The sequence below is a fragment of the Penaeus chinensis genome, chromosome 5, assembly GCF_019202785.1.
Source record: "Penaeus chinensis breed Huanghai No. 1 chromosome 5, ASM1920278v2, whole genome shotgun sequence".
Classification (NCBI taxonomy): domain Eukaryota; kingdom Metazoa; phylum Arthropoda; class Malacostraca; order Decapoda; family Penaeidae; genus Penaeus; species Penaeus chinensis.
This window is the reverse complement of record NC_061823.1, coordinates 12,891,376-12,906,375: the sequence shown is the minus strand read 5'-3', so window position 1 is coordinate 12,906,375 and position 15,000 is coordinate 12,891,376. Positions and strand designations below refer to the sequence as shown.

At 30.7% G+C, this 15,000-nt stretch overlaps 1 protein-coding gene across 1 annotated transcript in view; it reads right to left on the bottom strand.

Annotated features, from left to right (window-relative positions):
* Window positions 1–4,714: 4,714 nt before the first annotated feature.
* The window catches only part of LOC125025484, a 14,304-nt gene continuing 4,018 nt past the window's right edge, over window positions 4,715–15,000 (bottom strand). Inside the window, exons 4-9 of the mRNA XM_047613498.1 lie at window positions 14,318–14,437; window positions 13,623–13,695; window positions 6,958–7,063; window positions 6,647–6,665; window positions 6,220–6,485; window positions 4,715–5,070 (exon numbers count right to left, since the gene is read on the bottom strand). Coding sequence (XP_047469454.1) covers window positions 4,851–5,070; window positions 6,220–6,485; window positions 6,647–6,665; window positions 6,958–7,063; window positions 13,623–13,695; window positions 14,318–14,437 — 804 coding nt within the window. The 3' untranslated portion in view covers window positions 4,715–4,850. The remainder of the gene's footprint in view (window positions 5,071–6,219; window positions 6,486–6,646; window positions 6,666–6,957; window positions 7,064–13,622; window positions 13,696–14,317; window positions 14,438–15,000) is intronic.

Genomic DNA, 15,000 nt, shown 5'->3' with positions numbered 1-15,000 from the left:
ATATACACCAAAGGAAAGGCTGTCCTTGAATCCCCCCTCCCCATCTCCCCCTCCCCCCTCCTCTCCATGCACTTCGTCCCAAACGATGTTGCTCATCATGACCGCGTTTGCATGAATCTTCTAGTTTTCCTCTTGATATCAAAGTTCCAGATTTTGTGGCTAGCTGGTCGAGATATATACATAAATATATTTGCCGGTTTATTGGCCAAGTATTGTGTATTTGCGCAATTTTGTCTTTCCTCTATGAACAATTTTCGTTTTTTTTTCCATTTTACTGTTTTCTCGGTTCTTCTCCCTATTATTATTATTATTGTTATTGTTGTTATAATTTATTATTATTATTATTATTATATGTATTATTATTATTATTATTATCATCATTATTATTTTTTTGTTTTTATTATTATTATTAATCATAATCATCATCATCATTATTATAATTAGTCCTCTTTCTCCTCCTCCTCCTCTTCTTCTTCTTCTTCTTCTTCTTCTTCGTCTTCATTTTCTTTTTCTTTTTTAGGAAGAGAAACGGGATCGAACCCTCAACTCTTATTTAGTAATAGAAACAAAGGAAAGTAACCCGTGAAAAAGAATTATCCGAACACAACTCTTGTGTGTTCGGATAATTTCCCATTTGAAATCATGTAATCCTATTTCACGGCTTTATACACCAAGTAGTGACTTAAGGGATGCACTTCCCCTGTAATGTTATTGATAACTACCTTATTTAACACACCCTCATACCTGTGTGTGTGTGTGTGTGTGTGTGTGTGTGTGTGTGTGTGTGTGTGTGTGTGTGTGTGTGTGTGTGTGAGTTTGTACGTGCGTGTGGGTGTGTATGTATTAATCTATGAATATATAGTATATACTTATTCATAAAATCTCTCTCTCTCTCTCTCTCTCTCTCTCTCTCTCTCTCTCTCTCTCTCTCTCTCTCTCTCTCCCTTTCTCTCTCTCTCTCTCTCTCTCTCTCTCTCTCTCTCTCTCTCTCTCTCTCTCTCTCTCTCTCTCTCTCTCTCTCTCTCTTTCAAATACACACACATACCTATTCCATACACATACACACATTGCCGCACACACGTTGTGCACACACTAACACGCATTACCATGAATTAACAAACAGCTCATTAATGTCTTTGGCTTACCTTAAAATATTAATGTCTAATGATATTTAGTTGAATAATCAATAAACGATAATAAATAATTAACTTATAATAAATTAAGTGAGCGAAAGATACGAAAATATGATTTACACACAAATCTACTTCTTTTTCTATTGTGTTTCGTTTGCTTTATCTTTCTTCCATCAGTCATGAAAATCAACATCACTCAACTCAAGTGGCAGTCTCTGGAAACGAACATTTTTGTCTGCAATTGACTGAAGTGTTACGACAATATATAATGATAAGTTGGATAATATGCTGGCTATTCTTCTGTGATAAATCGGGTGATTCTTTGACAAGCCGAGGCAAGTGGAATTCTAAGTACTTAGAGACTTTGAATCTAGTTATCCATTGTGATATAAGAATGCACTCGATCCAGAAGCAATGTCTCCTCCCATTCAGTATTTTCTAATATGCGCGGCATCTCTAACGGTAACGTATTCACTCTTTTACCTTTATTTGGCAAATAACTCAATTTAACCAGACGTTAATATCATATACATCAGCATACACCAAGATCTCGATTTATCAACCGACACGTCGCTCCACCTACACGTCAATCCCTGGGAGGCATTATTATTACTTTTGTTGTGATAAGTAGCAGTCCTCGAACTCTCTGCTAAGATAATCCTTTCACTTGCGTTTCGTGATTGTTAGCCCACTCACTCAATTACATCATATTATCCAAGTCTTTATCCCAGCATTCCTCACCAGGCCACGTTTCCTCCCGCGGGTTCCACAGCTGATTGTTACGTCATTCCTGCTTCGTCTCCGATTTTCCTCTACAGTCCACTCGTCTTTTCTTCAGACCTTAGAATATGTCGATTTCTTGTTTTGTTCTCCTCATTACTATGTTTTTACTATTATTATTATTTTTATTCTTGGTTTTATTTTTTTGCGGTTGTGGGTGTCAGTAATTGCTAATGGCTGCATAAGAGTGGTGCATGGAGGGGCTAGTTTGAACATATCCTTTGAACTTTCTTTGTTTAGTAGTAGATTATGCGAATTCGGAAGTTGAGGGAAGGGGAAAAGTTGAAGTTACCGCCGATTTATTGTTGAAAAATCGTTCGTGTGACCGCCCTTTTAGGAAACCACACACGAGCACACACACAGACACACACACACACACACACACACACACACACACACACACAGACACACACACACACACACACACACACACACACACACACACACACACAAACACACGCACATTTATGTAAGTTTTCATAGTATGGATTTAAGAATTTAGGTTAATTAATGATTCTTTCATGTGTGCCCTAAATAGTACTTCTATTATCTTTCTTTTTCTCTAATAATTTTTATTAGACTTCGATAAAGTAACAGCATCATACTAAATGCATTTCTTAAAACCCGTTTCTATTATCCGTTCTTCCTGGCGTTTATTATCTGTAAAATAAGAAAATAAACGTATTTTCACATCAACTACGCGTGGCTTTCACACTGCTTACATTGTTTAATTGCCTCAGTATTATCTAATGGCAGGTCTTATCTTTTTTATTCCTATGCAACTATCCTACTTTTGCTGGAACTTGCAATCTCCAGTTGGGTAAATATCCAATAATTAAACACTATCTACCAACATCTATCATATATGTAGTCCTCTTAACACGAGTCACACATGTATTCTCGGTCTCCAACATGAGTCATATATGTTGTCTTCTCTATCTCCAACATGGGTCATGTATGTTGTATTCTCTATCTCCAGCAGGGGTCAAATATGTTGCCTTCTCCATCTCCAACAATGAATCGTATATGTTGTCTACTCTGCCTACAATATGAATCATATATGTTGTTTTCTTTGTCTCCAACACAAGTCATATATATTATCTTCCCTGTCTCCAACATGAGTCATATATGTTGTCTTTTCAATCTCCAACATGAGTCACATACGTTGTCTTTACAATCTCCAACATGAATCACATATGTTGTCTTCTCTATCCCCAACATGAGTCATATATGTTGTCTTTTCAATATCCAACATGAGTCACATATGTTGTCTTCTCTATCTCCAACATGAGTCATATATGTTGTCTTTTCAATCTCCAACATGAGTCACATATGTTGTCTGCTCTATCTCCAACATGAGTCATACATGTTGTGTTCTCTATCTCCAACATGAGTCGTATATTTTGTCTACTCTGCCTACAATATGAATCATATATGCTGTTTTCTTTGTCTCTGACACAAGTCATATATATTATCTTCCCTGTCTCCAACATGAGACATATATGTTGTCTTTTCAATCTCCAACATGAGCCACATATGTTGTATACAGTCTCCAACATGAATCCCCATCAGAAATTTGTTCAAGTGGCGTGCTATCCCCTTCTGATTTTAGTGTTGCTTGCTACTCCATGATATTGCTTTGTAATTACCTTTAATATTGTGCCTGTTAGTTTTTTTCATCTTTATTCACTGAATTTGTGTTTGAATGGTTTCTTTGCTTAATAATAATTTATACTTTATATTTTGATATGTAGGAGAGTATGTGTTACTCTGACTATGTATTTGTACTGTGAAATGTTCAAAAAATTATTTATCCATATCTATGAGGCAGCTTAATACTATCATTTTCTATGGAGTGTGTCCTTGAAAAAAATTACCATATACGTGAGTGAAAACGACAGATTGATAGACACTTTAATTTCACTGTAATTCCGTATATATTGCCGTCAGAACTGATAAGCATAATGTATGTAATAACGTATATAGTATATATCGTATCAGCAAATCATACTTTCAGCTTTAGGCCTAATTTTGACGAATAAGGTTAAATAATCCTAAATCCATATTTATATTCAATAGTTTATTTATTTATTTATTTTTACTTTCCATACCTGTACTATTTTCTATAATTCATAAGTTATCATTCTGGCAAACCGTTTCCGTCTATGCCGTTCCTTTGGATCCATCAGCTGCGTGGGGGAGGGAGCCTGCTGCATGGACAACGGCTTGCTCCCCACACTTTCGCGCCCAGCATTAGCTCTACCTACGCGTATACAAGGGTGAATAGAGACAATAATGTCATAGCCAATATTGTTTGATTTGGCCTTCGATATGTATATTTATGTATGTATATGTATACATGTGTGTGTGTGTGTGTGTGTGTGTGTGTGTGTGTGTGTGTGTGTGTGTGTGTTTGTGTGTGTGTGTGTGTATTCAAATTCCGCTCTACCAGTGGATGGTAAAACCGGCAATTCCACGCATAATACATAGTAATTTGCAATTTGGCTGAGGTCACAAGAACTTTTCACCTAAACCATTATTATCTTTACCTTTATTATCATTATATGTATATGTATATATATATACACATATATGCATGTGTAAACGTATATATGTGTGTGTGTGTGTTTCACACACATATATATAGTGAGAGAGAGAGGGAAGAGAAAGAAATATGTATTCATATGTCTATGTAAGAGTATGTGTAAATGCGTGGTGTTCCCTTGAGGCATCAGTTTATATTTCATCAGATTTTAACTACCATTTATCAACAAAAATTACATAAAAATAAAACGCACAAGCAATGTCTGCATTCTATTCTAATACCCTTACAATGCCACTCACACAGCACACTTGACGAATAAATTAGATTCGTACAAAAGTTTCACAAAATTTTCACCACGTCGTTATGTACATTGCACGCTGCAGATCATCCATCTACTGTGGCCTCTGGTACAGCTGGGAAGGCGAAGAATCTCTAGTCTCAGCTGCAGCAAGGGCGTCCTCCTCGGCGGCGAAGGCGATCTGGTCGAGGACGAACTGAGGGATCGGGTGGGGGAACTCGGGAGCCACGGGCAGGTGGTTGCCCTCGGCCTGGAAGCCGTTCTCGTCGGCGGTGAACTTGACTTCGATCAGGGAGCCGTCAGGAGCGGTGTAACTGGAATTTTGCACATATATTCGGTAACGTTGCTTTAGTCTCTGTTTATGTATATTCACAAATACTAAAAGTAGGCCAATATGTATGTGTATGGTTCCAAACGTATATATATATATATATATATATATATATATATACATACACATATATGCATATATATGTATGTATATATAATATATATATATGTATATATATACACGCACATACACACACACACACATATATACATATATACATACACATATATACATACACACACATACATATGTGTTTATAAATACAATATATATATATATATATATATATATGTATATATGAGCATGTAGATATATATGCACACACACACACACACACACACACATATGTGTGTGTGTGTGATAGGATATAAGAAACACAAGGAGGCCAAGAGCCAGACCAATGATAAGGTGGCGTGACGAGATACCGAATTAGCCCAAACAAGGAGAACGCAAGGCAGAATATTTTGAAAAAAAATGAAAGGCTTGGCATAGGCTTACGTCCTGCAAAGGAACTATACAAGCGGATAATGATGATGATATATACATATATATACATATGTATCATCATATCAGCCTGTGTATGTATTTATGTATATGTGTATATGTATATATGCATACATACATATATATGTAAGTATATTCACATGTATGTTTATATATACATATATATTCATACACACATACATACATACCTATATATGTATATATATATATGTGTGTGTGTGTAAATGAATAGATAAAAATATATAAATAAATATATATATATATATATATATATAAATATATATAAATATATATATATATACATATACAGTATATATAACACACATACTCACTCATTTATATCTATATTCATATATATATATACATATATAAATATATACATATATAAACATATATAAATATATATATATATGTAAGTATGTGTATATATATATATATATATATATATATATATATATATATGTGTGTGTGTGTGTGTGTGTGTGTGTGTGTGTGTGTGTGTGAGTGTGTGTGTGTGTGTGTCTGTGTGTTTGTGCATGTGTATGTGTATATAAATATGAATATATATATATATATATGACGTTTAGTTTATAATATTGGTAGAACAAGACATGAAAAATAAACTCACGCGTATTGTCCGGCCTTGACAACTGCGCCCTCGGGACCATCGGGAGAGCCAGACTCCGAGGCAATGATTCCGTTGGCAGTCTCGACGTCGACGCTGTACCTGCCGTCGTCCTCATGGACTCGGTCGTCCCTCAGGATGGGCACGACCTCTCTCACCTCACCCACGCCTCGGGAGGAGGGGACGCCGTAGGATGGCGAGGGGTCCGGGGCAGGGGTTGGGTACTGGGGGATGGCGACGGCCACGCTGGCCACGGCGGCGAAAAGTACCTGTGATAATAGAGGTACTCGTGATCGCCCTGTTAAATTGTTTCAGTTAATGCATGTTGATATCTTTAACTTTACTTGCCTGAGTTTATGTTGGACTGTTTTAGAACAGGTTTGTATTAAGAAGTCCTTAATTAAAACTAGTTATGCTAATATTGAATTACTTTGAATCCTACTTTCTGCCTTGGGGATGATGGTAATGTTAATGACAATAACTATTTAAAATGTTTGAGATTGTGATATCATGATTCTGTGTGTATATATAGATAGATAGATAGATAGATATAGTGTTTCCTATCAGTGCTCGCTAATAGTACCCTAAATCAATAGCATAAAATGAACTATCTCAACATAATTAACTAGCATCACCCATGATTTAACTCAGTCGCTTGTAGCATATGCCCAGTAAGCACGATTAACACCAACACATTTCACACCTAAACTTACCAGGTACATAGTGTAACCGACTCTTTACCTCGACTGCTGTCCCGGTTGGAAACCCAGGGAGCTTATATACTCGGGGAAAGCACGCTGTCGCCCTTCGGTTAATGAGCTCCCACCTTCACTGCCTTCGATACACGCTGTTAATGATATTCACTTCAAAAAATCACAAAGAACTTCTTCATTATCATGTTTAAGATGAGCTTGCACTAGATTTCGCAATGGAATTGTTTAATTAAATTTTATAGACAGTAGGTATGTGTACACTAACGCAAACAAACATGTGTGTGCTTGTGCGTCTATCAGTGTGTGTGTGTGTGTGTGTGTGTGTGTGTGTGTGTGTGTGTGTGTGTGTGTGTGTGTGTGTGTGTGTGTGTGTGTGTGTAATGAATTCTCCACTTCAGTGAATTTCTTTGTCAATGCCACTCGTTAAATATTGTAACAGGATAATATATATGAAATTCATTGAATTGTTTTCGCGATTTAAGTGCTCTCCAACTTGCCTAACTATGCACTTTTGTGTTGACTATACTATCTGATATATCTACGATCATTTGCTTATATATAAAAACATCCGCTTATGTTTCACCGCACAATAGTTTGCTTTACATACGTGCTTAAACTGATAGATTCATACTTACAAAAGGTACCCCAGTTCGAGTCATTCTTAAATAATCATCTTTTTATGGATACTTACAATATTAACTTAACTCGTGTCATACCTCAGGGCTGTGGCTAAAAGTTCATATAATTATTATTATTATCATTATTTTCTTAGTTTTCTGATTCCTTATTTTTGAATTTCATTTTTTGGTCAAAATTGACTCGTTAGTATTAAATGGATTTCATTAACAATTAAGATTACGATGATAAGTAATTCTAATGACTCGTTAAATTTTCTGCCACAGAAAAAAACAGTTACGGGAAAACCCTAAGATGTCATGATGACGTCACGGACCTACAGCATCTCCTAGTCCCATTCAAGCTCTTCACTCGAATAGACTTCTACGTATTTCTTACTTTCTCTTTTATTTAATCTCTGTATATTTTACTTTCTATCTCATTTGATTATTTATCCATTCTCTCTCTCTCTCATGCATTTATTAATTTATCTATTTTTGTTCATCCTCTCATTCATTAAAGCAATTTCAAAACGATGAAAATTATGAAGTGTGATACCACAGGACAGATTTTAGCAAAATAAGTTAAAAGTTAAAATTTGAGATTCTGCTTTATCTTTATTCTTACTATATGAAAGAAACTCACTGTAATTGAAGCTGCCTTTGATAGACGATTATATTAATAATGATTATAATAATAATGACAATAAGAATAATAATAATAATAATAATAATAAATAATAACAACAACAATAATAATAATAATAATAATAATGATAATAATAATAACGATAATAATAATGATAATGATAATATACGGTAGTAATGTCTTTTAACAATAGTGAATAGACATTGTTATAGACATGATAATCATAAAATGTTACTGAAGTTTTAGTTACAATTTGCTACTTCATTCTACCATTCCGTCCTAAAAACACGTGACATATATTTTCTTCCGCGTCTTTCCAGTTAGTGTGTGTGTGTGTGTGTGTGTGTGTGTGTGTGTGTGTGTGTATGTGTGTGTGTGTTTGTATGATAGAGTGTTTCTTATGACTCACGTTCCAGTAAGCTGATAAAGCCCAAACAGACTATTTATTGGTATGAACATCCCCTTACAAAAAAAAGGTTCTCCAGTATATCTTCTTCATTTAGTGCAAAGAAGTAACGTATATCATATACAATGCGAAATATCATATTCTCCACTGACACGTGCATGAGGATAAGATTATATCAGTGACTTTCATAGAATATTATTTTCGACACGTGAATTTTCGTATTTACTTTCTTATACTTATTAACGTCAACACAATTCGCGAACACTTAATGATAAAAGTACAAATAAGATAGAAATCCACACCGTGTTGTATGTGACTTTATTTGCACGCAAACACAACAAAGACAGGTGAAAGGCTGGCTAATACTCGGGTACAAAATACACGTGACAGCATAATGCAAATGCATCTAGATTTCAATTAATGTATTGCAAGAGCTTACCTAAACAATTGCCTGCGTTCGCCTGATAAGGGAGAGGTCAAGGGTTACTAGTGACTGCAGTAACAATGGATTATGCAAGTGTCCTGTCCATCACACTCATGAAATATTGAATTATCGATATTCTTTACCTAGGAGTATAAGATGTTTTATTGTCTATTTTGTTGTTTTTATAATTACTTATCAATATTATTATCATTATCATTAGTATCATTACTGTTATTATCATTCTCATTATCCTTAGTATCATTATTGTTGTTATCTTTAGTATTATTCTATTATTATTATAATTATTATTATTGTTATCATTATTATCATTATTATTATAATTATTATTATTACTCTTATTATCGCTATCACCATCATTATCATTATTATTATCACTATCATTATTATTATTATCAATATTATTATTATCATAGTTATTATTACCATCATCATCATCATCATCATCATTATCATTATTATCATAATCATTTCATTACTTTTGCCATTATCATCATCATCATTATCATTAGTTTTATCATTACTATCATTATTATTATTACTTTAATTGGCATCATTATTTTATTGTTATTGGTTTTATTATTATTACTATTATTATTATTATTATTATTATTATTATTATTATTATGATTATTATTATGATTATTATTATTGTTGTTATCGTTATTATTATTATTATCATTATTATCATTATTATTATTATTATTATTATTATTATTATTATTATTATTATTATTATTATTATCATTATTATCATTATTATTGTTAGTATTATTATTGTTGTTGTTGTGGTTGTTGTTGTTATCATTATCATTATTATCATCATCATTATTATTATCATCATCATTATTATTACTACTGCTACTGCTATACTACTATTATCATCATTATCATTATTATCTTTATCATTATAATTATTATTACTCTTATTATCATTATTATTATTATTATCACTATTATTATCATTATTATCATCATCATCATCCTTACCACCATCATCATCATCATCATCATTAGCATCATCTTCATCCTCATTATCGGCATCATCAGCATCATTGTTGATTTTGTTATTATCATCATTATTGTTATTGTTATTATTAATGTTGTTATGTTGTTATTATCATGATTATCATTATTATCATTACTATTACTAAATATCTTTTTTATTATTATCATCATTATTGTTATCCTCATTATTATTGTTATTATTATTATTATTATTAATATTATCATTATTATTATTATTATTATTATTATTATTATTATTATTATTAATAATATTATTATTATCATTGTTATTACTATCATCATCATTATCCTTATTATTATCATTATCATTAATATCGTTATTACCTCATCGTTATCATCTTTATCATTATTATTTTTGTTATTATTATTATTGTTATTATTATTATTATTACTATTATCATAATTATTATTATTATCATTATTATTACTATTATTATTATCATTATTATTATTATCATTTTTATTATCATTTCTATCCACCATCATCATCATCATTTTCGTTGTCATTGTTGTTATTATTATTATTATTATTATTATTATTATTATTATCATTATTATTATTGCTGTTATTGTTATTATCATTAATATTAATATCATTATTATTATTATTACTATTATTATCATTATTACTATTAGCATTACCTTTATTTTTATCATCATTATTATCATTATCATCTCTCTTTCTCTCTCTTCTTCTCTAAATGGTCAGTTGCCCTTACGAAATTCCTTTAAGATAGTTCAATACCAGTAATTTTGGATATCACTATCATTCGATTATTTCACTGAATCTACTGTATATTTTCAAAATTGGAAACATGCACCTAAATTTTGATATCATATCCACATCTCCATATCCTAATTAGTCAAGAATTCAAAATCGAGTATTCTTTGAATATTTAACAAAAAACGGTATTTCTATTTACATAAATTTTGTCTTGATTGAAGTCGAATGTTTTTTAGACTGTCCTTGTCCCTCTAACAGAGTTTAAATTATGGAATTCTCACAGAGTAGCGTTCTAATTCTTTATCTGTTGTTAACCAGAGACTACGATAATTTTAGGATTCCTCACAGTTAAATAGCTAGAAATAAAGTTCTATTATCTCTGAAGCCTATGAACTCTCATCCATCAAGGTACAGTCAGCCTGATGTATAATGATAGGCTTTTTCCCGATGAGTTAGCTGTACACGGATGTTGCTTATGTTATTATTATCAGTAATAACAATTGTTGGATTAAGAGCAACTATGATCATAGTATTTATGCTAAATGCTATGATCTAATTATAATGAGATAACTACGTCATTGAAACGAGCAAGATTATTATAGTTTTATACGTAATATCAATAACAGCAGTACAAGTGATAATAATGATTTTCACTATATCATAATAATGATATAGTAAAAATAACCATGAAATTAAAAATTATGACACTGGCAATGTTGCTATGAAATGCTACTACCAAACTACCATATATATATATATATATATATATATATATATATATATATATATATATATGTGTGTGTGTGTGTGTGTGTGTGTGTGTGTGTGTGACAAACCGCTGACTGATTCACATAAATTACATGATGAAATCACTAATATAGTTTCAAATGCAATAGAAATGAAGCTGATAATAATGACGATAATAATATGACCGTTAATACCAATACTGTTGTCATTCTTATGATTGTTATCATCTTTATTATCATTGACATTGTTGTCATTATAATCATAATTATCATTATCAGTATAATTGCTATTATTATTATTATTATTATTGTTGTTGCTGTTGTTGTTATCATTATTACTATTATTATTATCATAATTGTTATTGGTGTCATTATTATTATTACCATTATTATCATCATTAATATTATTATTAATATTTTTATTATTATTATTATTGATTTTATTGTCATCATCATCATCATCATCGTCATCATCATCATCATCACCAATATTGTGACAATAATCATAATGATTATTATTGTTGTTGTTGTTATTAATATCATTATTATCATAATTGTATCATCATCGTTCTCATTATCATTATTCTTTGTTATTGTTATTATCATCGTTATTATTATTACTATTAGTAGTAGTATCAGTGTTATCGTTATCATAATTATCATTGTTATTATCATTATTATTATTATTATTATTTTCATTGTTATTATTATTAATATTATTATCGCTATTATTGCTATGATTATCATTATTATTATTTTTATTATTATCATTATTATTATTATTATCATTTTTATTGTTATTATCATCTTTATTGTTGTTATTGTTGTTGTTATTGTTGTTTTGTTATTAGTACCATTAATATCATTATTATTATTGTCATTGTTATCATAATCATTATCATCATTATCTTCAACATTATTATATCATTATTATCATTATCATTATTATTATTATTATTATCATTATCATTATTATTATTATTATTATTATTATTATTATTATTATTATTATTATTATTATTATTATTGTTATTATTATTATCATTATTATTATTATCATTATTATCTTCATCATTATTACTATTATTCGTGTCTTATTTTTCATTATTATTATCCCCATTGTCATCAATATTATTATCATTATTATCATTATCATAATTATCGTTAACATCATCATTATAGTTATCATTATAGTTATCATTATTGTTATTTTTTGTTATCGCCATTATTGCCATAGTTATCATTATCATTATAATTATTGTTGTTGTTGCTGATTCTTATCATTATTATCATCATCAACAATATTATTAATATTACTACTAATATTGTTATCATAATAAATTTTACAATTATTATTATTATCATTGTTAGTATTAGTATTATCATTATTGTTGTTATTGTTATTATTGTTATTATTTTTATTATCGTTATCACTATTATCATTATTACTGTTATCATTATCATTATATTTTTTATTTTTTTATATGCATTATTGTTATCATTTTCCTTAATATTATCATCATTATCTCTATTATCATTATTACGGTTATTATTATTATCCTTTTTATTGTAATATGTATTATTATTGTTGTTATTATTATTATTATCATCATTATTATTATTATCATTATTATTATTATTATTATTATTATTATTATTATTATTATTATTATCATCATCATTGCTGTTATTGTTACCATCATTATTATTATTATCATCATCATTATTATTATTTTTATTATTATTATTATTATTATTATTATTATTATTATCATTATTACTATTATCATCATCATCATCATCATCATCAATATCATGACAATAATCATAATAATTATTATTATTATCTTACAGTTGTTGCTACCATTACTATTGCCATCAATTCCATTGTTATTATCATTTGTATGAAACATTTTAACCATTATTACAGTCATATTAATTATTGGCAATAATTTAGTTACAACAACTATTGCTGTTGTATTTTCACTTTTATTATATTAGTTATTATGAATACTATTGTCACAGAACTTATTTTCATAATTACCCATCATTATGTATATGACTTGTGATGTTCTGACACTACCTGGCGGGACTTGAGAAATTTCCAGGCAAAAATAGAAAGTCATATTTAACGTTTTCTTAAAAGTGTTGCAAAGCTGATGAGTTCAGCGATTTCTCACTCTCAGATCTCTGATATACTATATATATATATGTGTGTGTGTGTGTGTGTGTGTGTGTGTGTGTGTGTGTGTGTGCGGGTGCGTGTCTGTATGTGTGTCTGTATATATATATATATATATATATATATATATATATATATATATATATATATATATATATATGTACAGATATGTGTATATACATATATATATATATATATATATATATATATAAATATATATATATATATATGTATATGCGTGTGTGTGTGTATATATGTATACATATATACATATAGATAGATATATAGATAGATAAATACATACATATATATATATATATATATATATACATATACTATGAAGATGGGTAGAAAGTAATAGCTTCAGACGACATGAACTTGCCGAGAGACCTAAACACTGAAACATCTTTCACTTTCAAAGATTAATGTAGCAACTCCGCATACTTAAGATTCAGCTCATCGTGGCTTGAATGCTTGAAACTGGAATGCACAATGTGCGCTCGCATAAACTACATATAGCCCGACAGCACAGTAAACAGCCTTTGTCCTTATCTCTTTCCTTCTTGTGTAGCTTAGCATGTGTCGCACCAGTTGACGCTTTGTGCTCTGTTGTTCCTCAGCTTCTTATCACTCTCTGGAGTCTCTGGTGTCTCCAAGATTCGGTGAAGGGCAAGACAGCCGAGGAGTCGCAAGGGCGTTGATGTAATGGTTTTCATCTAGGTCAAAGTTTCGTAACCAAAAGTACTGATGTGGTCTCGAGCATGTGTGTATGTATTTTTTTTAGTGTAAGATGATTCACAAAAGGATTTTAAAGGTATATATATGCATATATATATATATTATCTACATTGGAATTTATTGATATGTATGCAGACGAACAAACGCTCACATACACACACACACATTCTATGTAGACACCTACACACACAAACACACACACACATTCTATATAGACACCTACACACACACACACACACACACACACACACACACACACACACACACACACACACACACTTACATCCTATATAGACACCTACACACACACACACACACGTACATCCTATATAGACACATACACACACATACACACACACACACTCACACACACGCACATACACACACCCTATAAAGATACCTACACAAACACACGCACATCCTATATAGACACCTACGCACACAAACACACGATATATATAAAACGGAGGAGAATTTCCTGGGAAGGAGGTCATTGCTGACAGGTAGTACTTGTGCTTGCTTTTTTATTCAAGTTCTGGAT